Here is a 23,668-nt window from a genome sequence, read left to right as displayed (position 1 = left end):
GCAGAAGTATCAGTGGAGAGTATGGCTCTATGGGTTGTTACGATCATTATGAATAGCTGCATCAAGATCTGGTGTAACATAGTCACAGTCAGAATAGGAGCACTCTACTGTGGGCATGTTTTTTAAAAAAAAATTTTTACATAGGCATCACCACTTATCAAGGCCCAAAGACCACTCGAGGATAAGGGTTAAGCGTGTACAGTAGTCAATTGAACAATATAGTAATTGTTAGTAATGGAAATTCCGGTAAATTTGTTAACTTAAGTGGAACGGCTCATCAAGAAGTTATTTAAATTGGACTTGAAGACAATCTGATTGTAGTCTGCTGGAAAGCAGGAAAACGGAAGACCGTTCTACAGGCGTGCAGTTCTGAGAAAGAAGCTTTTTTCATGGAATCTACATTTAGGTTTAGGCACAGATAAAGAGTGGGGGAGGGGAATTATTGATAGTGTTTTCAGTGTAATTGCTTGTTTCTAGAGTGTTTTAGGGTGTGTGGCTTGTGTCTTTTCACATATGTCATTGATCGCTTAATAATAGCATTGGATCCAATCCCATAAGTCTCAGAAAAAGCGATTTTTTTTTTAATGGAGGTGGAGATGGAAGCTAGTCATGTTGTTAACTTTGCGATTTCTGTATGTGACTTGAATGGAATAAGAAGATTATCGCCAGAGTTTGTCTTCTCTACCGTAATATAAATCTTTTCAATTCCTGGTGACACCCAACATCAGGGCAAATTGCTTCCTAGGACTGGAAAAGGAGGAGATGGCAGAGCTCCTGAAGAAATTAAACATTCCTGCCACCTTTTTCTTGCCAACAAAGAAGTAGTGCCGCAACTCTCTCAAAAAGAGATAAAGAGTGGCAACATCAAGCTCTTCCCCAAATACTAGGGGAAGAAGAGGATACGGGTTTGCATATATAACATACCCTCCCCCCTAACTATGTACCAAATATCTGGGCACTTCCTTCAGCCAGTTCGGGGAAGTCAAACAAATAGACGCTGTAAGATCCAAAAACAGAATCCACATGGTACAATATGTGGGTTCCTTAAAGTTAAAGAGAAAGGGCTTTTTGGCAATTCTGGCAGTGCTGATGCACAACAGCTGGAACATGACAATGGTCATGGACGGCCTCTGTCCACACTGCTGGTTTTGCAAGAAACAGGGACACCTGGCCAGGGAGTGTCCCAAAAAGCTGGCCACCGCCCAACCAACACCACAAACCGCCTGAAGCCGAGATTCGCTCCAACACCTGCCTCGAGGATGAGAAACCCCTAGGGAGAACCCAAGGAGGAGTAGAGCAAGGTGGTAAGTCGCAAACAGAAAATCGCAACTTCTTTTACTGCAGCCCCACCACCTGCTCAACAGCAGCAGCAATAGCAACAATCACAACAGCAGCAGCAGAAACCACAGAAGCAACAGCACCTGCAGAAGCAGATACAACTAAACCTCCTTGTCCTCAACACACAGGGGATGAAAAGGAAACTAGAAAACTCCTCCTCTAAGGAGGAAATGGACAGTGAAAGGGAAACCACAAAAAATTCCCTTCTCCCTGGTTCATCAAAAGACAAAAAGAGAGTAAACAACGAGGGTGAGGAAGTGGTCAAAGCCCCCCCCCCTCTGTGAACATACATCCACCCAAACAAAAACAAACCAAACCGCACACACTACCACCTCCCACTCCGAGAACATCCACAGAAGCACATACAATTCAAACACCACCACCGAACACCAAACCCGCCTTCACATTGCACTCAAAACAGACACCATCTTCCTGGATGCTACGTTCATATATCCTTCATCAGGTTGCCAGCCAGTTGCAAAACCCCAATCTGTAAGATGCCATGAGGCCATGAGGGAGGTAATCCCAGGAATTAAATTAGTTAAGGATGATGACCTTGGCCTAGAAGAACTTTCACCTCAATCCAAGGGAAGGGTCCCAATCCTGGTACCCTCATCACTGTACCAGGCCCTCAAACTAACATACCTCCTGAATGTCAGCAGCATTGCGTGCGGCAGCCAGAATACAAGAGAGCTGACGATGCTGAGCATGGATCATCGTCCTCACTTGAGGACTATGGAACTGAGTGTAACACTGCATAGGTAAGTAAACGCCATGGCTCTTAATTTAACAAGACTGAATGTCTCTGGGAGTAGATGTGGTTGTGCTACAAGAGATGCACTTTGGATTGTCAGGTGCACATCTGGATTGTCAGGTGCAATCTAGAGATTACAACATATGAGAATCTATGGGGGAAGGGTATCCCCCTGTTGGTAAAATACACTAGGTCAAGAACAAGCTAATCAGCAACTTTGACGCGAAGCTAGTGAGCATTACGAAGGCCAAGTTGTTAGGTCTATGCTTAGGAAAGTAGCTAATCAGCAACTGTGGACCAATGCAGATGTGTATAGGGAGGTTTCCATGCGTGGCTCAGATAAGTACATCGTGAGTGTCAAGCACCCAGATGAATATACCCTGAGGTCGACTCAGGAGATCTGCAAAAGATTTTGGGAACATTTCAAAAAGCATTTCATGCAACAGCCCGATCTCCCTATTTGGTTGACTCTCCTTGCCCCAAGACAGCTAGAGTGGCTAGTTGTGGGTGCAGGGTAACAGAGCAGGAGGTCCTGACTGCACTGAAGCAGGTCGGCTGGAACAAAGTGCCAGGACTTGATGGTCTACTCTACAAACTGTATTTGAGGCTGTCGCCCATGTTTATACCAATTCTGATAGATGTGTTCAACCATTGTTTGACGAGGGTTTCATCCCGGGTCAAGTCATAAAGGGAAAGATCACATGGCTGAGGTAAATGGACATCCTGGGTCAAATGGACAGGCATAGCAGGAAGAGCTAGATTACTGCAAGCCCATAACTCTGCTAAACATCAAAGTTAAAAATTTTGGTCAATGTCAAATTGGCTGCAAGTTGTAATCAGCGACTTGATTGAACCCAAGCAGAACAATGCCATGAAGGGGAGATCAATTCAAGACAACTTTTACCTGATTCGTATGATCTTAAACGGATAAAAGACAACATGGAAGTTGCGTGGATCAATTTAGATAAGTTCAAAGCTTTTGATAGGATTTACCATCGCTTCCTGTTATCTGTTCTAGAGATCACCAAATTCAAACTGGGTTTCCACAAATAGATTGCCGTACTGAACCGTATGCCTCTGGCAGTGGTACAGGTAAATGTAAAGCTCTTGAAATCTTTTGTCATCTCCCGATCAGTGCATCAGGGCTATCGACTGTTGTGTTGGAGTCGATACTTCACAAGCCAAGGTGTGGGGAGGCAATTCCGGTTCTGCGCAGGATCACTTTGCCTGAAGGATTGAGAGCGAGGGGCTCCTCATTTGCTGATGACCACCATCTTTGTGTTGTGCTTCCAAGACATCCAGATGGTGACAGAGGCGCTCACACAGTACGTAAAGATCATGGGGGCCAAAATTAACTGCAGCAAGGTGAGTTCTGCAGTTGGGGGCCTAAAGGAGTGCTGATACCCTTCCCGCTCTCATCAGCTGGACTGATGACCTGCTTTGGATCCTCGCCATGTGGTTTTGTAGTAGAATTAGCAGTAACCAAAATGAGATATAGAGAGCTTACCTCGGATACGTCTGTTTTGGGCTGAGCGGAAGAGAGAGTTCCAAGATGGCGTCCATGGGCTTTTATTAGCGTTTACCCAATGTAATTATCGTTGAATCACGTCTGCTCTCGCACGATTATGCAAATACGCCGTTCCTGGCCGCTATAAAGGCAGGACACTGGAAAGGAGAGGGAGCGTTCCGCAGATCATGTGTAGGTGATTCTGTCGAGTAGATTGTGCTTGCTACGACTCACGTGTCTGCGAGAAGCGAGTTTTTGTTCCATCTGTTTTTAGTTGTATTTTTTTTGTTTGTTTTGCCTACTACATTTTTGTTTCAAGCTATTTCAGCCCGACTATGGTGAAGGTGCGGATAAGCAGCGATATTATCAAGCTGTTCTCTGGCGAGGAAGACGTTGTAGCGTGGCTGAAAAAAGTGAGACTTGTCGCACAACTTTAGCAGGTGGATGATGTAGCGAGTCTGCTACCTTTATATCTGGAAGGTGATGCACTGGCCCTCTACATGGAAATGCTGGAGGACGATCAAAGAGAAATAGACCAGATTGAGGCCCAATTAAAGGAGGATATTTACCGACGACACATTTGCAGCATACAGAAAAATAACTATGGTTAGATGGGCTGGCGAACATGTGGATGTTTACGCCAATAAAATCAGGCAGTTGGTTGGATTGGCCGGATTCACAGGAGATGGCTTAGAGAGACTCACAAAATTGACTTTCGTCACTGGGTTCCCTGACGCTATCTCAATTGCTCTTCAACAGGTGCCGAACATCAAAGTCCTGACCATGGGGAAACTAATGTCGAGAGCAAGAATTTTGACGACGACTGGGGAACACAATCAGGACGTGGTTGCGGCCACATGCTCACCCAACAACCACAGGGCCCAGAATATTCCTGTTAGTGTGACCTGTTTCAAGTGCAATACAAAAGGCCACTTTGCAAAGGACTGTTGAAAACGTGGAATATGGTGTTACCGTTGCGGTGAGAGTGAACACTGGGCTCGGAATTGCTCGGGAAACGAGCATGGGGAGGACGCATAAGCGCCAGTCTCCTTCCCCACCAAGATGCGAACACGACGCTCCCGGTGATAAGCATCCATGTTGATGGGACGCAATGTTTGGCGCTTATTGATACAGGATGCTCTAGGACTATTTTACATGCAGATTGGTGTCGGTCTTGGAGAAAAACGAACGTAAATGTCAAAACGATTGATGGAATGTCCCATGCGTGCTGCGGTGTTGGAGCGGTCTCTGTGTCCACTGACGAAGGTGTGTCTGCCAGAATTGATGTGTTGGTGGTGCATGGCAAACCACTGAGGTTTGACTTACTTCTAGGGATCGACGCCATAAAAGCTCTGGGCAGTGTCATTATCAACCCTACAGGATTAGTGCGGCTGGGCAACAGGAAAAATATTAAATGCGCTGCCATTTCTATTAATGAACCTGATTTCACTGCCACCTTTGATCATCAAAACCGAATGTGGATCGCATCGTGGAAGTGGTCTGAGGATCACCCCCCTGAAAGACTACACAATCAAGTGTCAGAATACCCAGTGCCGGCAGAAATACGTGAAGAATATACACCTGGATAGATAATGGTTGGCTCGTGCCGTACCCAGAGGATAAATTGGACAAAGGCCTAATTCCCCTGATGGCTGTGATGCAGCAGAACAAAGCCAAAGTGCGCCCAGTAATGGACTACCGGGAGCTAAATCATTACGTAGATGCGTTTACGGCCAACGCAGATGTTTGTGCGGCTAAGCTGCGCAAATGGAGACAAAAAGGTGCTAACGTGTCTCTACTGGACCTCAGGAGAGCATACCTACAAGTCCGGGTCCATGAGACACTGTGGCCATACCAGACTGTGGAAATCGATGGGAAAAAATATTGCCTGACCCGTCTCGGATTCGGTTTGAATATGGCTCCCCTGATCATGAGAGCAATTGTCAGCGAAGTATTGTCTCAGGAAGAAGTTGTAAGCCGCGCAGCATCTGCTTACACCGATGACATTTTTGCCAATGAGGACGTGGTGCCCGCGACCCATGTAAGAGAACACCTAGCGCAGTTCGGGTTGGAGTGCAAGAACCCAGAGCGGTTGAAGGACGGTGCACAGGTGCTGGGATTGGCGGTCTGGATGAAACACAGTGAACTACAGTGGAAGCAAGGAAATGCAATTCCAGAGGCTCCCAACATTGTTACGTGACGAACAATGTTTTCCCTGTGTGGTCGACTTGTCGGGCACTTTCCGGTGTGCGGTTGGCTTCGTGTGGCTTGTGGAATACTTAGAAGGAGAATAAGTTTGGTAACGAATGGCTGGGATGATGAAGTAAGGGACGCCGTACTGCATCATATTATGTTCAAAACCTTGGAATCTGTGCAGCGGAACGATCCAGTCCGGGGAAATTGGTGTGTGGATGGCAAAGAGCTGAATGTATGGGTCGATGCTAGCTCTCTAGCAATTGGTGCAGCCTTGGAGATGCGCGAAACTGTGTTGGAGGATGCATGTTGGCTGCGACCTGAAGGTGACTCTCAACATATCAACTTAGTCAAGCTGGATGTCGTATTGAAAGATATCAATTTGGCTCTACAGTGGCAGAGCAAAGTGCTACACATAAAGACAGTGTACGAGCCTTTTTCAAGTCTCACACAAAACACACATTCATATTTCAAGCTGTCATATACATACGCGCACACAAACATACGCGCCCACGTCCACACATGTACACTTATTCACGTTCGCATACATACACTCACATTCACGTATATATACACACACACTTACGTATACACATGTACTCACACACGCGAACACGAACACAGCATATGGACGACGTCACTTCCGCTTTCTAAGGAAATACACATGCGCAAAATACACTCTGGAAACGAGTATAAAACCAAGGCGATAAGCTGTTTCTAACCCTCTTCAGGACCAACTCTCAACGAGAGAGGTTGGGCTAACAAGCCGCCGCCGTTTCGGCGCGCGCGCACGCACACCTCACGCCCACTTCCTACTATGTATGGGGCACGAGCTAATGACTGTATGTATACCTTCTCCCTCTTTCTCTCTACATCTACTACTGGCCACTAAGAACACCTTCGCGTCGCTGACTACTAACTGATGACAACTCTAATATCCTCTTCTTTGTCTACACGCTGGACTACCATTCTCAATTTTCCTACAACATTTATTTCTCTTCCCATGCGCGAACAAACAATAGTGACCCGAACTTGAGATGCAAACACATTTCCTATTCTTGCTACAACACCAGTCCTGTAACGAACATGGGTTACATACGCGCGGACATGTTATAACTAAAACGTTCATTTCTTTCAACAGCAAATAAACGACATTTATCTTATCCATTAATTGAGTCTTTGTTTCCTTCAATTCCCATTCGTTTCATTATTCTTTTGTAACGGGATTGGGGTATTTATATATCCTAGTCCCCTACAACAGATTCTGTCTGCGTATACCATTGGGTCTCGGACACGCTAACTGAAAAGGCGCAAGTGCGCACCAAAGCAGCAAGCGAGATGCTTATTAGGAGGCGACTAAGCACTCTAAAGGAGCTCGTAAAAGAGTACGGGCTGACAGTGGACGTGATGCTGGTTCCATCAGCATGAAACATTGCTGACCGATTGACACGAGTACCACAGACGTGGTTTGAGGCAATGAAAAAGAAAAATGGGCTTGACCTGGTGATAGGCACGGTTCACACAGACGAGCTGGATGAGAGTCAAATCATGGCTATTCACAAAGGTAGTGGACATCCGGGGGTGCGACGCACTACCTACTTTGTTAGGAGAAGTTGCCCAACCACGACAAAAGCAACCGTTAAAACGGTCATACGGAAATGTGAGGAATGTCAGTCCATTGACCCAGCGCCAGTCAGGTGGGAAAAGGGAAAGCTGGAAGTTAATGAGAATTGGCAAAGAATTGGAATGGATATCACGCATTATGGCACCTTCCATTTTTTAACTCTAACAGACTGTGGTCCATCGCGTTTCTCCATTTGGAGGAAATTGGCAAGGCAGGACTCGGCAAGCGTGATCCATCAGTTGGAAACTGTTCCTCGAGCGTGGCTCGCTGCATGAAATCCTTTTAGACAATGACACGGCTTTCTACAGCAATGCATTCCAAGCATTTGCACATAAATGGGGAGTTCACTTGCGATTCCGTTGTGCGTACGCTCCAGCCGGGAATGGCATAGCGGAGCGATGTCACCGTACAGTGAAACGAATAGTGGCTAGAATGCGCTATCCCATATAGGAAGCTGTCTACTGGTATAATATCACACCAAGAGATGACACATCTCCCTTCACTGCGCCTGCCAACAGGATTTATCGGTACGAAGTTCGAGTAAAGGAGACCAATCTTGCAACTGCGTCCGCAGATCCCAAGGACAGCTCTTACCAGGTTAGAGATCACGTGTGGGTCAAAAGATCGCAAAATCGATGTACCACGAGGTTCGGCAAGGGTGAGGTGACCAAGGTAATCAGCCCTCAATCGATTTTGGTGGACGGTGTGCCTCGCCACGTGAAAGATCTTCGCCCTCGCCATTATGTTGTTACATCGGAGGAAGAGGAAGACAGTACAATGTCTTCTGAACGAGCAGAAAGTATAATGCAGGACGATGGAGAGCCATATAATGCACATACTGAAGAAGCGGAAGAGGGACCACCCGTCTTGCCTTTACGAAGGAGTACCCGACAAAGGCAGATACTGCCTCCCTGTCCCTGCCCTGATTGTGAAACACTGCCTATGGAACAGACTGGCAGCAATAACGGTGGTAATGAGGAAGATGACAAGGAGGAAGTGCTGCCTCCGGTTCTTCGAAGAAGTACCCGACAAAGACGACTGCCCCCCTGCCCCGTTTGTGATCATGAGATCAGAGAAGAGTGTAGCAGAATTAGCAGTAACCAAAATGAGAAATAGAGAGCTTACCTCGGATACGTCTGTTTTGGGCTGAGCGGAAGAGAGAGTTTCAAGATGGCGTCCATGGGCTTTTATTAGCGTTCACCCAATGTAATTATCGTTGAATCACGTCTGCTATCACACGATTATGAAAATACGTTGTTCCCGGCCGCTATAAAGGCAGGACACTGGAAAGAAGAGGGAGCGTTCCACAGATCGTGTGTAGGTGATTCTGGCGAGTAGATTGTGTTTGTTACGACCCACGTGTCTGCAAGAAGCAAGTTTTTGTTCCGTCTGTTTTTAGTTGTATTTTTTTTTTGTTTGTTTTGCCTACTACATTTTTGTTTCAGGTTTCGACTGGATCTCCAACTTGAAAAGAATTGGTCAGCGGTACAGTCAAAGATCAAAGCTGTGGTCGGTTCGTGGGTTTGAAGGAAACTTTCCTTATAGGATAGAGCAGAGGTGTGTGCCACCTGCATCTTTCCTCTCATCCTTTACAGACTGGCCGTACTTCCTCTGCGAATTATGTTAAATTCCTGCAGTAGTGCACTCACTACCAGCTGTCCTCGCTTCTTTGGGACAAGAGTAGGCATTAGGTTTGCAGACCGGCTTTCCTGAGTCGAACCTTGACAGAAGAGTCTGTGTGGAGCCCCATAGTCGAAGGCGCCTTTCATAACCTCATCTTTGACCACTCGGTCTTTCACTTTCACCTAACAATTGAATAAACAAAAAATATCGTAAAAAAATAATTTAACTGAAGAATCCTATAAAAACAATAGCACGGTTCGTATTTTGAATAAGTACCGTGATTACATAAGGTAGGTACACCTTTAAATAAAGATGGAATAATTTTATTTAATTTTCTTTTAGAACAAAAAAAAATAAATAAATAAAAAATAAAAGCAAGTCTACTTTCTAGCAGAAGGCAGATTTAATAAATATGTAGTTACTAATGGTGATGCTGATGATGCTATTGCACTCATTACTGTTTTCGATGATGATGATGTCAGTGCAAGTCTCGTTGCGCATATCTCGTTTGTTCACGCGTGATCTCGTTACGTCAGTTCTTTTAGTGTAATGAGAGTCAGACGGACGTTCGATCGTGCTGATCATGGCTGCTATGAACCTACGCCAACAGAAGAAACGGACCAGGCATCGCATCGCCGCTTATAACTTCCTCTCTAATATTTCTTTAGATGGAACACACAGAGACACGAAGTATGCCATGTTCAACAAACCCTCGGACAGCGGCCCCGAGGGCAAAGAGAACGTGGCCGGTCACAGTACGGCCAGTACGAGTGGCGAAGCGGCGACTGCCAGCAATAACGAACGGGCGATTAATATTATTGTGAATAAAACAACAGCCCAAAGTCGAGTGGGGGGTGCCTCACCTTCCTCCCAACAACACCCATCTTACATGGGTCATCACCTCGGGTGCCTTCATGGTAGCATAAAGGCCAAAAGTACTGAGTTGAAACCCGATTCGGACTTTATAGAGGAAGGGCATCCACATGGACTACGTAAACAGTACAGTATGGGAGACAGTCGACGTGAAGATGGCCATCTCACGGACAAGGAATATTTACAGAATATTACACCGACCAAAAGGTGGAGGTTAGTCAAATCTAGACACATTATTATTATTATTACTACTATTACTCTTTAACTTGATTATTTCTTTATTTTTCTTTTAGAGCAACGTTTTCTTTTTGATCGAGTATTATTATTATTCGACCTGCTCGTGTTGTTTGTGGTGGACGCTCTCCTCCTCCGCCGGCTGCATCGTACATCAACAAGAAAAAACGAAACGCGATAATGATGCTTGCTAAAAAAAAAAAAAAAAAAAAAAAAAGGATGCTGGTTGTCTGTGCGGCGTAGTCTAAAAATAGTTTTTATTGTTTTTATGGTACTCAGGCAGAGAGTGATCCGTGCTGAAATAATAACGTTATTATTTAAAAAACCATTCTTAACATGGGGAGGGTGTTTGTACCTATTCTGTACTTTAATCTTACAATTCAATAAAAAACGGTGCTCCTTGGGCGTTGAGTTCCATGGCGACCAGCATAAAAAACAAGCGTTGCTCCCTTCCTGGCGCATGCGCACGTAACATTTTTTTTATTATTTACTGACGTTGTCGTAGTAACTAAACGATTATTTGTCACATTATTTATTTTGAAAAAAAGTTTTACTCTTTATGACTATTAAAAGAAAAAAAGTTACTAAACATTTATTAATGTCTCACTTTTACAGACATTTGTTTTTAAATATCTTTTTAAATGACGACTTTTATCGACTTTTTTTTTAATAGCATTTGCGGATGGGTAAAAAACGAAAAAAATAACTAAACCATTTAGTGATAATTTCTCAGTATCTTGACTTCTTTGATAACATTTATTTGTTATAAATATTTGTAAAAAAAAAAGTCTATAAAAGTCATTTAAAAAGAAATTAAAAAACAAATGTCTGTAAAAGTGAGACATTATTAATAAATGTTTAGTAACTTTTTTCTTTTAATATTCATAAATATTCAAAATAAATAATGTGACAATCGTTTAGTTACTACGACAACGTCAGTAAATAAAAAAATCTTACGTGCGCATGCGCCAGCAAGGGATCAACGCTTTTTTTATGCTGGTCGCCATGGAACTCAACGCCCAAGGAGTTAAAAAAAAACATAAAACTTTAATTAAACTTGGAAATACGATTTAAAAAATAGCGCGGATCACTCTGCATTAGCACCGTTTTTATTTTATAAACATAACACAACAACGCTAAATTTTTGGGTGCACTGGCACTGCACACTGCATGTGAGTGCATGTCGTATAGTTTTTACGGACCGTGCTATTTTTATGATTTTATGTATTAGGTGAAAGTACAGAATTGTTTTAAAAAGAAAAAAAGAATCCTTCCCTCTCCATGTTAAGCACGGTCCGTAAACTGCACAAGTACCAAACAGTCATTCTAGCCAAAAATCACGGTTCCAAATAGACAATTTAAAGGCTTCAACGTCACTTTCGAATGTTGTAAAATTAAAAACTGACCTTGTGTCAAACTCTGCCCTTGTGGGGATGCAAATGAATAGAAGAAAAAAAATCTAGTGTGCTTGTGTTTCTCGCATATTCGTAACTTTGATAAACGCATCTTTAATTATGTGTTATTGCCATCCAATATTTATTAAAATCAAAAATAACATTAGAGTAAATTGTGCTTATGCAGAAAAGGTACCGTGCTATTTTTTAAAATTTTATTTTTAAATTAAATTCAAGATTTGCGTATCTTTTGTTTATTAAATTGTTACGTGAAAGTACAGAATAGTTACAAAACATCCTTCCTTCTTCATGTTAAGAATGGTTTTCTAAATAACTTATTTCAGCACGTTTACCTGAAAAACGAATTAAATTTTTTTATTTAAAATATAAACATGACTATAGTATATATTGAATTATTTTCCCCCTGCGCTTTCTACCTAGACAACGCCGGATAAATACAATTAGATATGAATTGAAAGAAAGCGATATATTTTCTTTGTAGTTTTCGACTTTTGAAAGTGATTTTGAAGCCTTTAAACTGTCAATTCGAAAGTAATAAAATAAAAGTATAGTGTTATAGTTTATTTGCCACTCTTGCAGTTAATATTCACAAGCAAATTTAGAAAGTGATTATTTACACGGAGAGGAAGGCGGGGCGGGGCTTTGTTAACTCTTACGTTGCGCGGACGGAACTCTTCTAAAGTTAAAACAAGTAATTTGCTTGTGGATATTGAACTGCACTAGTGCCGCTGCCGCTCTCTCCTTTCTCTCAATGAACCAAAGATGCAGGGTGTCTCATTTAATGAAGGAAGAGAAAGATGAAATACAAAAAGATGACATTTTCCCCCTTAATTTATTGAATTGCCCACCTTTTTTTGATGAGAATACATCGTTTTGTTTTTGCTGAGGGTGGAGCTGGAGCATCTTTTCGGATGCCAGACATTCATCCGTTATTTCAGAGACTCTCTAATCATCCTTTTAAGAGCAATTGTTTGTGTCTCTCTTGCTCTTCGTTTACCGGGTATATTCACCCGGTTGATTTTGAAATTCTTTTTCATGGGTTCGTTTGCTTCTATAATTACGATAATTGGAGATCTTCATAAGATTCCAGTTTCTTTTCATGTCGTGCATAAGATTTTGGTATTTGATTCTTTTCCCTCTCAACTCTATTTCAGGCAGTATAATTAGAGACACTGGCTTCAAGTAAGGTTGCTACTTTCTCCCTCTTATCCCATATCACTGTCAGGTTTACCAGCTCCGTTTTTAGTATGTGGTTGTAGGAATTGCATTTGGCCACGAAGACTTTGAATCATATCATCAACACGTCATTTTAAAGCAATCATTGAATGACGTTTTTCTTTATTTAAGTACACAAAAAGTTTATTCTTTCTCAAATGTGATAATTTCACACACTATCTATATCTTTGTTGTTTTCATCATGACGTTTCAGTTGATGTGTTTGGTCTTCTTCAGAAATATATCGCATCGGCTGTACAAGAAGTAGTTTATTTAATTTTTTTTTTTTTTTTAACTGTTAATTCATCTCAAACAAAGCACAGTGCCACTTTATCATAAGGGGGTTATTATATGAGAAAAAAATCTACAGGGATACTATATAAGGCAGCGAGATGTTTGTTCACATTACATTTGAATTTTTGCATATAAGTACAGTGAGGGAAGCAGGGATTCAGGAGGGAATTCCAAAATCTAACAGTTTGAGGGAAGAAACTATTTCAGTAGAAGGTTTTATGGCATAAAGAGATCTCTACAGTATAGTGCTGGGATTTTGTTGCTTGACGGGTTTGTTAGGGGTATCTACATTGAGGGGGGGTCAAGTGCTTTGAGTTTGTTGGAGCACATTTCATTAAAATAATTGTAAAACAGGCACAGCGATGCCACATTTCGATGATGGGGCAGAGGTTGGAGTTTAGTTACTAGTGCGGTACCTATGTGGCAGCAATAATCTATACATGGGTAAATAATAGCTTTGTAGAGGTACCAGATACGCTCAGGTGTGAGTAGTTTTCTAGTATGGCAGAAAGCTCACCTTTGAAAATACCTCAATGTGTTTGTTCCAATTCATGTTGATTGTGACTGTTAAACCTGGGAGTTTTAACTAAGTACTTTCAAGTAGTGTATCATTAGCCATAGGAATCAGTGATTGAAAAGGTTTCTTGTGGTTATTAAAGGAACTAAGTTCCATCTTGGCAGCATTGAACATTACCATCCATTGCGTGATATATACGTCCAGAGATTACAGTTAGGATATTAGCAGTAGAACAGCCTTGTCTAAATCCATACTATTTGTTGGATAGAAGTTTATGTATGAGGTGATAGTTGAGTAGGTCAATTCTTTCGTCAGAGTGAGGAAAACAAGATTTGATAAAACATTTGTTGAAGAGTTTCGAGAGAACTGGAGTAATCTCAGCAGAGCATTGTTTTAATAGTATGACTTTGAGGAGTCTAGTTCTTTATGGCATCACAAACATGGGAGGAGGTTATGTTCAGTTCAAGTGTGACTTCTGTCCATAAAGGGAAATTTGGGAGAGGGTGGTTTGTTGGGTCTAAAGTGGAGTTGGAGGCAAACCGTTGGGCAAGCAAGTTTGCCTTTTTGGTTTCCGTGCAAGCAACCTTAATTTTTTTGGATAGAGGAGAAATTGTTGACTGTCCATTATTTACTACACTGTTTTGTATTTTCCAGAAATTGCGAATTCCTAATTTCTGCAACCTAATGCGTTTTCTGGTGACTTTAGAATGCCTTCTTTTTGCTCTAACATTTCCCTCTAACATTTATTTCTAGCTTCTATATACTTTTACCTATTTGCATCGGACATGTCAGATAAGTTTGTGGTATACACGCTGCCTTTGAGCGATGGCAGCAGCAAACCATTGGGAAGAGTGGGTTTTGCTAAAGAACTTCCGTGCGGGAACATGTACTTTAACTTCTGTTTTGAACCATTCAGGAACCTCATTTGCACACAATTTCATAGGAAGAGAAAAGATATTACTTCATAGAGCATCTCTCATGTGATTTCTGATGGCTTCCCAGTCAGCCTTTTTAAAATACCTTGTCATTTTTCAGTCAAGAGTTTAGGGTGATATCTACCAATATCACGGCATGATCAGCATTCTCAAGTAGACGATGGGCAATAGTTACATACTCTTTTGAAACTGTGGTCAGAAATAGATCTAGAGGTAAAGCTGACTGATCATGTCGATCTCGGAGACAGGTCGGGAACATGCTGTGATAGGGAAAAAATTTGTTTGTGGAAGAAACTATTGGAGTAGAAGGCTTTCCTGCATTTAGGGATCCCAACAGTATAGAGGTGGGATTTTACTGCTTGTCAGATCAGTAAGGAGTATCAATTGAGGGAGCACAAGTGCTGCGAATTCATTAGAACACATTCCATTAAATTATTTGTAAAACAAAGACAGGGATGTAATGATGAGGCAGAGGTCAGAGCTTAGCTGATAGTGCGAGGACCTATTAGATTAGAGACTCTTTTTTTTTTTTTTTTTTTTTTTTTTTTTTTTTTTTGGACCCTGTCTAAGAGTGAAGGACTAGAAGCAAATGCTCCAGCCCAAATGTGGCAATAATACTCCATGTGTGGGCGAATTGTGGCTTTATAAAGTAAATAAATGGGAGTACTTTTTTCGCATGGTAGAGGGAGCCCACCTTCTTTGCAGTAGCTTTGGCAAATAATGTAAATGTCGTATTCCAAAAATCATGTAAATTTATCAAGTATTTTACTTTTAACTAAATAAATGCAATTTTATGAGTAAGCAAAGGGTTATTTCGCATAGCTATCTAGAAACAGAGAGAAATAACTTAACAATAATTAAAACTTGCAAGATCAGCCTTGTAATGCTTACGATTATATGCATGCGCACATGCGTCAAAAATGTATGCATCACCAGTGAAAACATAAAGGTATTAACATAAAAAAACTACTTGTCTGCATAATTTAAATGTGATATTCATTTTCAGCATACCCAAAAACTTATTAAAGTCGTCATTTTAAAGGTAGTTTAAGGTGGAAAGAAAATAAAAATTTACCAATGCCTTAATAATTTAATGACCATTGATCAAATGATATTGTTAATTAAATTTAACTATTCTATTTAATATTTAAAAAAAATAAGTACTAAAAATGAGAAGAAAATGAAAGACTAACGCACAGCTAGTTTTATACAAATACTTTTTCTTAGCTTTCAAATATAAATAAATGAATTATATATAAACACAACATCCTCTTAACCCCCCCCCCCCGCGCGTTCCACTGCCGAAATAAACAAGTTGTATTCATGTGTGAACCACGTGGTCATACAAACCCACCCTGCTGATTGCTGGTAACCAAACCTGCACTTTTATTTGCCTTCTGATTCGACCTTCATTGGCTTTTTTTTTTTTTTTTTTTTTAAATACTTTTACGATTTTGCGTTTACAACTTTTCCCTTCTCTGTTCAAAACGTTGTTTGTTTTGGACAAAAGAAGACAAGGAAGGAGAGAAAAACGGTAGTTAGGCTGGCCTTTTTTACATGTCCATTGATTGTATAGTGACATTGACATTTCTTGTGCCCCCCGCCCCTCCCTGCCTTTCGCATCATCAATGTTTCTTTTGCTGCTTGCCGTTATGGAGGTGTGGGTTTTTTGTTATGTTGCTGTCACGAATGTCATTACCAAACAACCCAGTTTGCATTCAAAAATAATGCATATCAAATATGCAGTAATAAGGATTGCGTCAAGGCTCTAGTAATTGAAGGTTTCGGATTTTTTTCACACTAGACCCCCTTTTTTTTCTTTTTTTTTTTTTTTTCAGTTGACCCAGGATGCTCAAACCATAATTGAATATTAGTCATCTCCCCTCCCACGCTAAGCTAAAACTAAAAACAGTTTTACAAAAATGATATGTTGCAGAAAGAAACAAGAACAAATCAGTCATGAGTCTCCCCCCCCCCCCCGCATGACTGTGAAAATGGGTCAAAGTCTTATCTGGTCTTTGCCACTTCATATTGTATAAAGTAGTCCAATTCATTTCTAAATAAAAATTTTGTCTGTCACAATATTTTTAATGTAATACATTGCAGCATTTGCCTCATTTCAAAAAATCGCGCACATTAACTTTTAGAAATTAAAAAATATTACATTAATAATTCTCAACAAATAAAGCAGATGCCATGATGGAAAATTCAAAACCTTGAGATTTTTATTCTTAGGTTCTACTAACTTAGTTATTTAGACTTTCTTATATAATCTGCCCTGTCAGCTGGGGTTGTAGAATATGCCAACTGCACCACAAATAGGCGACCTGTTGGCCACAGATGGTGACCCATAAGGCATCAGGAAGGAAGAGCGGTCATTGATCCAGCAACAGTGGTCAATGGGTGGTCGGATGGGGCCCGATTTGATCAATCGGCTGATCCCATATGCCCTAGCTCATATATAGATATTTTTCTTCAAAACATCCGATCTGCTCTTGTAGAGTACTTCCCAACTCTTTATAGTGTTACATGATAAGGGCTGTCCCCTTTTCATGTAAGTAAAAAAATAGGGAATTAGTTAAATGTAAATATGAAATAGGATAGTCAAGGATTCGAACTTGTGAAGCTAGATTTGGAATTGAGAATTCCAATCATAAATTAAAATAAACACAGAATGTTATTATAAATGGAATGTCCAGTAAATTGTTGATTCTGTTAAAATATTTAATAAATACTAATTTGGCTGGAAACTATTCATATTCTTAGAAAGACTTCATAATGAAAATATGGGTTACAGAATTAGACAAGTAGGTTAGATTCCTTTGTAAAACAACAAAGAGAATGGAAAATTTCCTGGTCGTCAGAAATGGTTTCAAAACGTGCAAATCACGCATTGAATCCTTGGATGAAATTAAACTGGACAAATTATTCCCTTTCTTGATTGAAAAAGTTATATCAAGTAGGTCAAATCTGAAAATGTTAAAAAGAAAAAAAAAAAAACTTTAACAATCTGCTAGTGGAAGTTCCAAAGAAAAAACCCAAAGAAATTCTGCTCAAAATGAATACATGTTACATCAAATGCGAAAATACCTCAAAAGGCGTTATAAGAAGCAGAAAGCTTTCATTAGCAACACGAAAAGAAATTGAAGCAACATTAAAAACCAGGGCGTGAAAGAATATAAGAGAATCACCATCAAACGAAATAATGAAACATATATATAGATATATATATACTCACCTTTGATAAACTATCAGTACCAGAAAATATCAAGATTGGCTATACAATAAAGAGTAAATCAATTTATACCAGCTCCCCTGCAATGTTTCAAATGTCAGAAATTTGGTCATCACAAAGAAATCTGCAGAGGATACCAAATGTGTGTGAAGAGGGGTGAACGTGACCCAAAACACATACAGAGTGAGCGCAAAAATATGAATGTACAACCTGCCATGGAGTACACCCTCTGCCTTCTCAAGGACCGACGATGTCTACAAGAAAGAAAAAGAAATGTATGTAAAACACACCAAAATTTGCCATTCCCAGAAGCTAGAAAAATTGTTGAAAGCTATATGAGAACAAAAACATTTGCCAATGTTGTACAAAAAATCTAAATCAAAATCCTCAGGACAACATTCAAATAGATAATTATAAAAAAACTTATTCAAATAGATAATTATAAAAAACTTATTCAAATAGATAATTATAAAAAAACTTATTCAAATAGATAATTATAAAAAAAACTTATTCAAATAGATGATTATAAAAAAAACTTATTCAAATAGATAATTATAAAAAAACTTATTCAAATAGATAATTATAAAAAACTTACTCAAATAGATGATTATAAAAAAAATTTATTCAAATAGATAATTATAAAAAAAATTTATTCAAATAGATAATTATAAAAAAAATTTATTCAAATAGATAATTATAAAAAAAACATATTCAAATAGATAATTATAAAAAAAACTTATTCAAATAGATAATTATAAAAAAAACTTATTCAAATAGATAATTATAAAAAAAACTTGTTCAAATAGATAATTATAAAAAAAACTTGTTCAAATAGATAATTATAAAAAAAACTTGTTCAAATAGATAATTATAAAAAAGTTAATAAATTTGAACACAAATAAATGACCATCATTTCAAAAAAATCTTTAAAAATGTATTCAAGAGAAACAAAACCAACTAAGCTTATTACGAAAAACAAAATTAAATGTGGATAACAAATGTAGAAATACCCAAAGAAAATTCTCAGACGGCTGAATCTACAAGTAAAAGGCGCCAAAGGAAACCCTAACGTGAATTCCGCGTGACCAACGCACCATTCTGACATTTGAAAAGACTACCGCAGAAACAACAAACGGACTTCTACTGATTCTCTGCTCCAACAACAACATCGCAAAAAAAAAAAAAAGAAAAAAAGACATATCATATAAATAAATATCTATTTTGTAATAATGCGTTGTTTTGGCTTCAAACATATCTAATACATATTTATTATATATATATATATATATATATATATATATATATATATATGTTCCCCAGCACTCTCCAGCCAAAAACAGACATGAACAACTTGTAGAAAAATAAACGTCTTTATTCCTTTTTTCAATAAATGCTGCCACTACTAATATCACTGTTCGCGTATAACATGAGAAAACTTAGCGACGACGTGAAACAGAGATGGTGGGATTGACAGTGGTTGAGACAATCGAGCGGTCCCCAACAACCAGGCGCGTGTCTGCTACCCACTTTGTTTATATATCAGTCTTGAGTTTCTGATGCACCTGCGATGTCAACGACTTTAACTTGTGACCTCATCAACGAGTACATACCGGCCTCCGCTACCGTTAGCAATTTAACATCTGCAGGTGTTTCCACACGATGCACTGTGCGACACGATATGCACACAGCGTATGTAAGTTGGATTTGATATTTAGATAACACATAGCGATTGATCTGCCATAAAACCTAAACAGCCAAATTGTTTATGAACTGTGTACCTAATTAAAAATTTATAATCTGTTGAATATATTGATTTGTTAGATATATAAACTTATTGAAACTATTTACTTCATGTGCAACGTTTATAAAATTTGAGTTTGCATTAAGTGACCCAAAGTGGGTTGGTACGCCATAAAACAACCAACCAACTTTCTTATAAATAGAGCTTTAAGCATTAACTTTGGCATAAAATTCACTATTCTAATAGCGTCTTTTCTCAAACTGCTTGACTTTGGAATTTTTTTCCCCTGCTCCCTACTTTTCCATTTCTACCAAATGCAGAAATTTTAATGTAATGTGAACAAATATTTCACGACTGAACTCCCCACATAGGATGCTCTTATAAATCTGGTCTCTAATTCTCAGTATTCTCTTGCATCTCAATGGCAACGTGCCTTGTTTGGGGGGGGTTATGTAAGTAAAAAAAACAAAATCTGTATGCAAACGAACAAACTTGACTGAAAAGATAACTTCCTTGGCAGAGATAATTAGAAAAATCCTTCTAGACGAACAATTTTTATACCAATGTATAGTGTCCCTCTTTGAGGATTTGGGTTTTCTGCATGTTAAAAAATCGACCTTGTCTTGAACTCTGCCTTCATAAAGAGGCAAAAAGGGACTTATTACAAGGCATAAAAGTCAGCACTTTCAAAATCTCACCTGTTTTTAATGTTGGATTATAATTTTTTATTTTTTGGTCGAATCATTTTTTTGTTGTTTTTAATTTGTCTGTATATTGGAATGTTTGTATCAAAGAATGAAAGAATCAGCCGCAGATTTAAATTTAGATTTTATAATAACGACTTGTCCATACTGCTATATGGATGTGAAACTTGGCATCTCAAAATCAGCTTAGGAAAGGAATGATGCGTTTGATTCGAATTTGCTGAAGAAGATGGTTTGAAGAAGTCCAGAATTTACAGTTTTTGATTAAATAGTAACCCTTTATGTCCAAGTGGCAATATGCTTGGCTTGGCTTGGGATGAACATCAATAAAAAGAAAAACAAAAAAAATCGATAAAAATATGAATTTCGATTTCATAAAAGAATTATAAAACCAAAAAAAGAATGCTTGTTCATAAACACTAAAAATTTTACTCTTCACTTGGTGAATGTTAAATAAATATTACAGTATAACCCGGATATAAGAGACTACGAATATAAGAAAATCGGATATGAGAGATTTTTTCCCGGGTCCCAAATTAGTCTGTGTTAATGTACAGGGTAACCCCGGATATAAGAGAGCTGCAGAGACTCGATAAGAAGTCTCTTATATCCGGGTTACGCTGTATTAAAATGTGTTAGAAATTTATTTTTTTTAATTCATAATCTGCCATTCTGCAGTTTTTAGGAAACGGTGTCGTCTGGGATGAGTTTCCCTTGTGAAGAGTTTTTTCTTTTTTTGATGTCCGTTTGCATTGCTTTCAAAATAGTTCGTAGTTTTTATTTCGCGGAGGTGGGGGAGGGGTCTTTGAATTTAACGATAACTGACCCAGTTCTGCTGAAAAGTAAACAAGTTGAAAATCTGTTCTGCCTGCACTGAGAACAGTTGGATCCTCTTCCCCTCAAAACTCATGCACACAACTGGTGTTGTGAAACCAGATCTGACTCTGACCTTGTCAACTGAGTTAAAAACAACTGTTTTAATAAAAAAAAAAACTAAATAATAAAAATGTGTTTTGTCATCAAAAAATTAGAGAGAGAGAGAGAGAGGACTTCTTCAAAATATGGGTTAACAATCAGGTTCGCTTTCAGTAATCAGACGGCAAAATTTCTTTTCCTCTTTTTGGTTTTAGCAAATTTATTTTCCACTTTCAAAACAAAAACATTGAAGCATTAAATAAATTGGTTCATATTAAAGGTTGACAATAAGTGTAACAGCTTTATTGTCAGGATAATAATATAGTTATGGGAAAGTGGTTCAACTAGATTTTTCACTTATCATTTTTTTTCTTCTTTATTACCCAAAACTTTAAGAAATTTTTTAGCCGTTGGTAATGGTTTATTCCTTATAAACGGTATCGATATTGTCCGGAATTCCACCAATATTAAAAAACAAAAATTATAGAAAAATCTTTGATGTATGTAACCGTTACTGAATGAAATGATCATATTTCAAAAATCATGTAAATAGATTGATTTCTTTTTTACAAAGAAACTTTAAACAATTTAAAGTGATTAATGGGAAATCATAACCATTATAAAACAGATTTTGATCTCTTAAGTTCAAATTGAGTTTTCTTCATTTATTTCTTGAAGATGGCAGTGAGACGTTTTATCTTTGCTTCCTCATAAAATTTTAGTTAAAATTTTTTTTTTTTTATTTTGGAATATGACATTTTCGTTTCTATTATGGGAACATGCATCATACAAATTTTTTCTTTAGTTAGATTTTTTTAATCATAGCGGGAATTTTGGACAAGAACCACAGATCTTCTAAAACCTGGAGGTATAGGAAATTCTTTTGTGTCTGTCTTGTGCTAAGGTTAGACACTTTGTGAATAATTTCTAACATTTGGCTAATTCCATTTTTGCTTGTGCCGTCTGCTAATTAAGTTGTCATCAATGTCTTATGTGGCCTTGGGTCATCAAAATTGATGTGAGATCGACTTTGAAGCATTTCAGGTCATCTAGTCATACTAGTTGAGGCGTTGGAAGCCTTTGCAGTGAAACGAGCAATTTTCTCTATCTGATATGTGTCTTCCACATCTGATATGGATGTACACTGACCATGGTGGCACAGTGCTTTTTTTCTATGAACTTTATCAGTTGGTTTCAATGTATAAGAGGTATTCCAAAAGTAATGCCTCCTATTTTTTCTGCCCAAATTGATAAAAGGGGATTACAAATTATATTGTCATGATGACTGAACTTATGCATTCATAATCTGAAAGTTTCATCTCTCTGTTGCAGATATTGACAGTATGAGATTCTAAGAAAGTTTTCTTATTCTTGACTTTTGAATTCAGTGATAAAATTCGGTATTTTTTTTTTTTTTTTTAACAGCCTTAGTTAATAAAAAGTATATTTTTCTTTTAAACTTTTTTTTTTTACATGGGGATCACCACTTATCAAGGCCCGGAAGCCACTCGGGGATAAGGGTTATTTTGTGTACAATAATCAATGGGATAATATCGTAGTAATAGTTGGTATTGGAGATTTGATAAAGTGTCTTACTTAAGGGGGCGATTAATCAGGAATTTGTTTATGTTGGACTTGAAGACATCCAAGTTATAGTCAGGTGGGAAACAGGCAAACAAAAGAGAATCCCACGGGCGTGCACTTCTCGGAAAAAAGCTATGTTCATGGAATCTACATTTTGATTTAGGCACAGATAAAGTGTGGGGGGAAATTACTGACAGTGGTTTTAGCTAGACGGGTGCTTATCATGAAGCATTGGCGGGGGGGGACCAGAGATTGGAGCTCGGACGAGCACTTGCCATGGAAATAACGATAAAACAAAGACAGGCTCGCAACGTCTCTTCTGTGGGAGAGAGGTTGCAGGGAAGAGAAGAGAGCATCCCCCACCAAGCCACAAAGTCTATTTTGTACTTTGTCAAGGCAGGATAGGCTGTTTTTTGAAGCTCCAGCTCAGATGTGGCAGCAGTACTTCATCTTTGGACGTACTTGGCTTTTATAGAGATAGAGAATTACATCAGTAGTGAGATATCTTCTGGAGCGGTAAAAAGATCCCACCATTTTCCCAGCGGCCCAAGCAACAAACTGGATATGCATGTTCCATTTCAGATCAGGAGTAAAGGTCAAACCCAGGAGCTTGCCAAAACATGAAGCCTCCCCAAGACGAGAGCCATCCATTTCAATTGATGTTAGATGAGGAACAGAGCGTTGATGATGTAAAGTTAAGAGTTTGGTTTTGGATGCATTAAAAGTAACCAGCCATCTCTTCCCCCACTGAACCATGCGCTCGAGATCAGAGGAGAGGGAATCAGAGAGAGCTTTGTCATTCACGGCCTTTGATGTGTTGCCATAGATGCTCGTGTCATCAGCATAGATGTCAACAAATGATTTAAGTATGTGTTTTGGGAGATCATTGATGTAGATCAGGAAGAGAGTTGGGCCCAGGATGGACCCCTGGGGGACTCCAGCATTAATACTGTGGGCCTCTTATTGC

At 39.1% G+C, this 23,668-nt stretch overlaps 1 protein-coding gene across 12 annotated transcripts in view; it reads left to right on the top strand.

Moving 5' to 3' along the window:
• Positions 1-9,565: 9,565 nt before the first annotated feature.
• LOC145260510 (CDK5 and ABL1 enzyme substrate 2-like) overlaps positions 9,566-23,668 on the top strand; it is a 144,106-nt gene continuing 130,003 nt past the window's right edge. For 9 of the 12 annotated variants that reach the window (XM_080118743.1, XM_080118727.1, XM_080118687.1 and 6 more), the window contains exon 1: positions 9,576-10,125. In XM_080118743.1, the coding sequence (XP_079974869.1) occupies positions 9,623-10,125 (503 nt within the window). In that variant the 5' untranslated portion in view covers positions 9,576-9,622. Of the gene's footprint in view, positions 10,126-23,668 lie in introns of all 12 variants that reach the window. The other 3 variants (XM_080118718.1, XM_080118698.1, XM_080118665.1) reach the window with 2 other exon arrangements.

The sequence above is a fragment of the Euprymna scolopes genome, chromosome 3, assembly GCF_053919585.1.
Source record: "Euprymna scolopes isolate OS-2025 chromosome 3, ASM5391958v1, whole genome shotgun sequence".
In the NCBI taxonomy this organism is placed as follows: domain Eukaryota; kingdom Metazoa; phylum Mollusca; class Cephalopoda; order Sepiida; family Sepiolidae; genus Euprymna; species Euprymna scolopes.
Note: the sequence above shows the minus strand (reverse complement) of the source record. Positions and strands in the feature narration are given on the sequence as shown.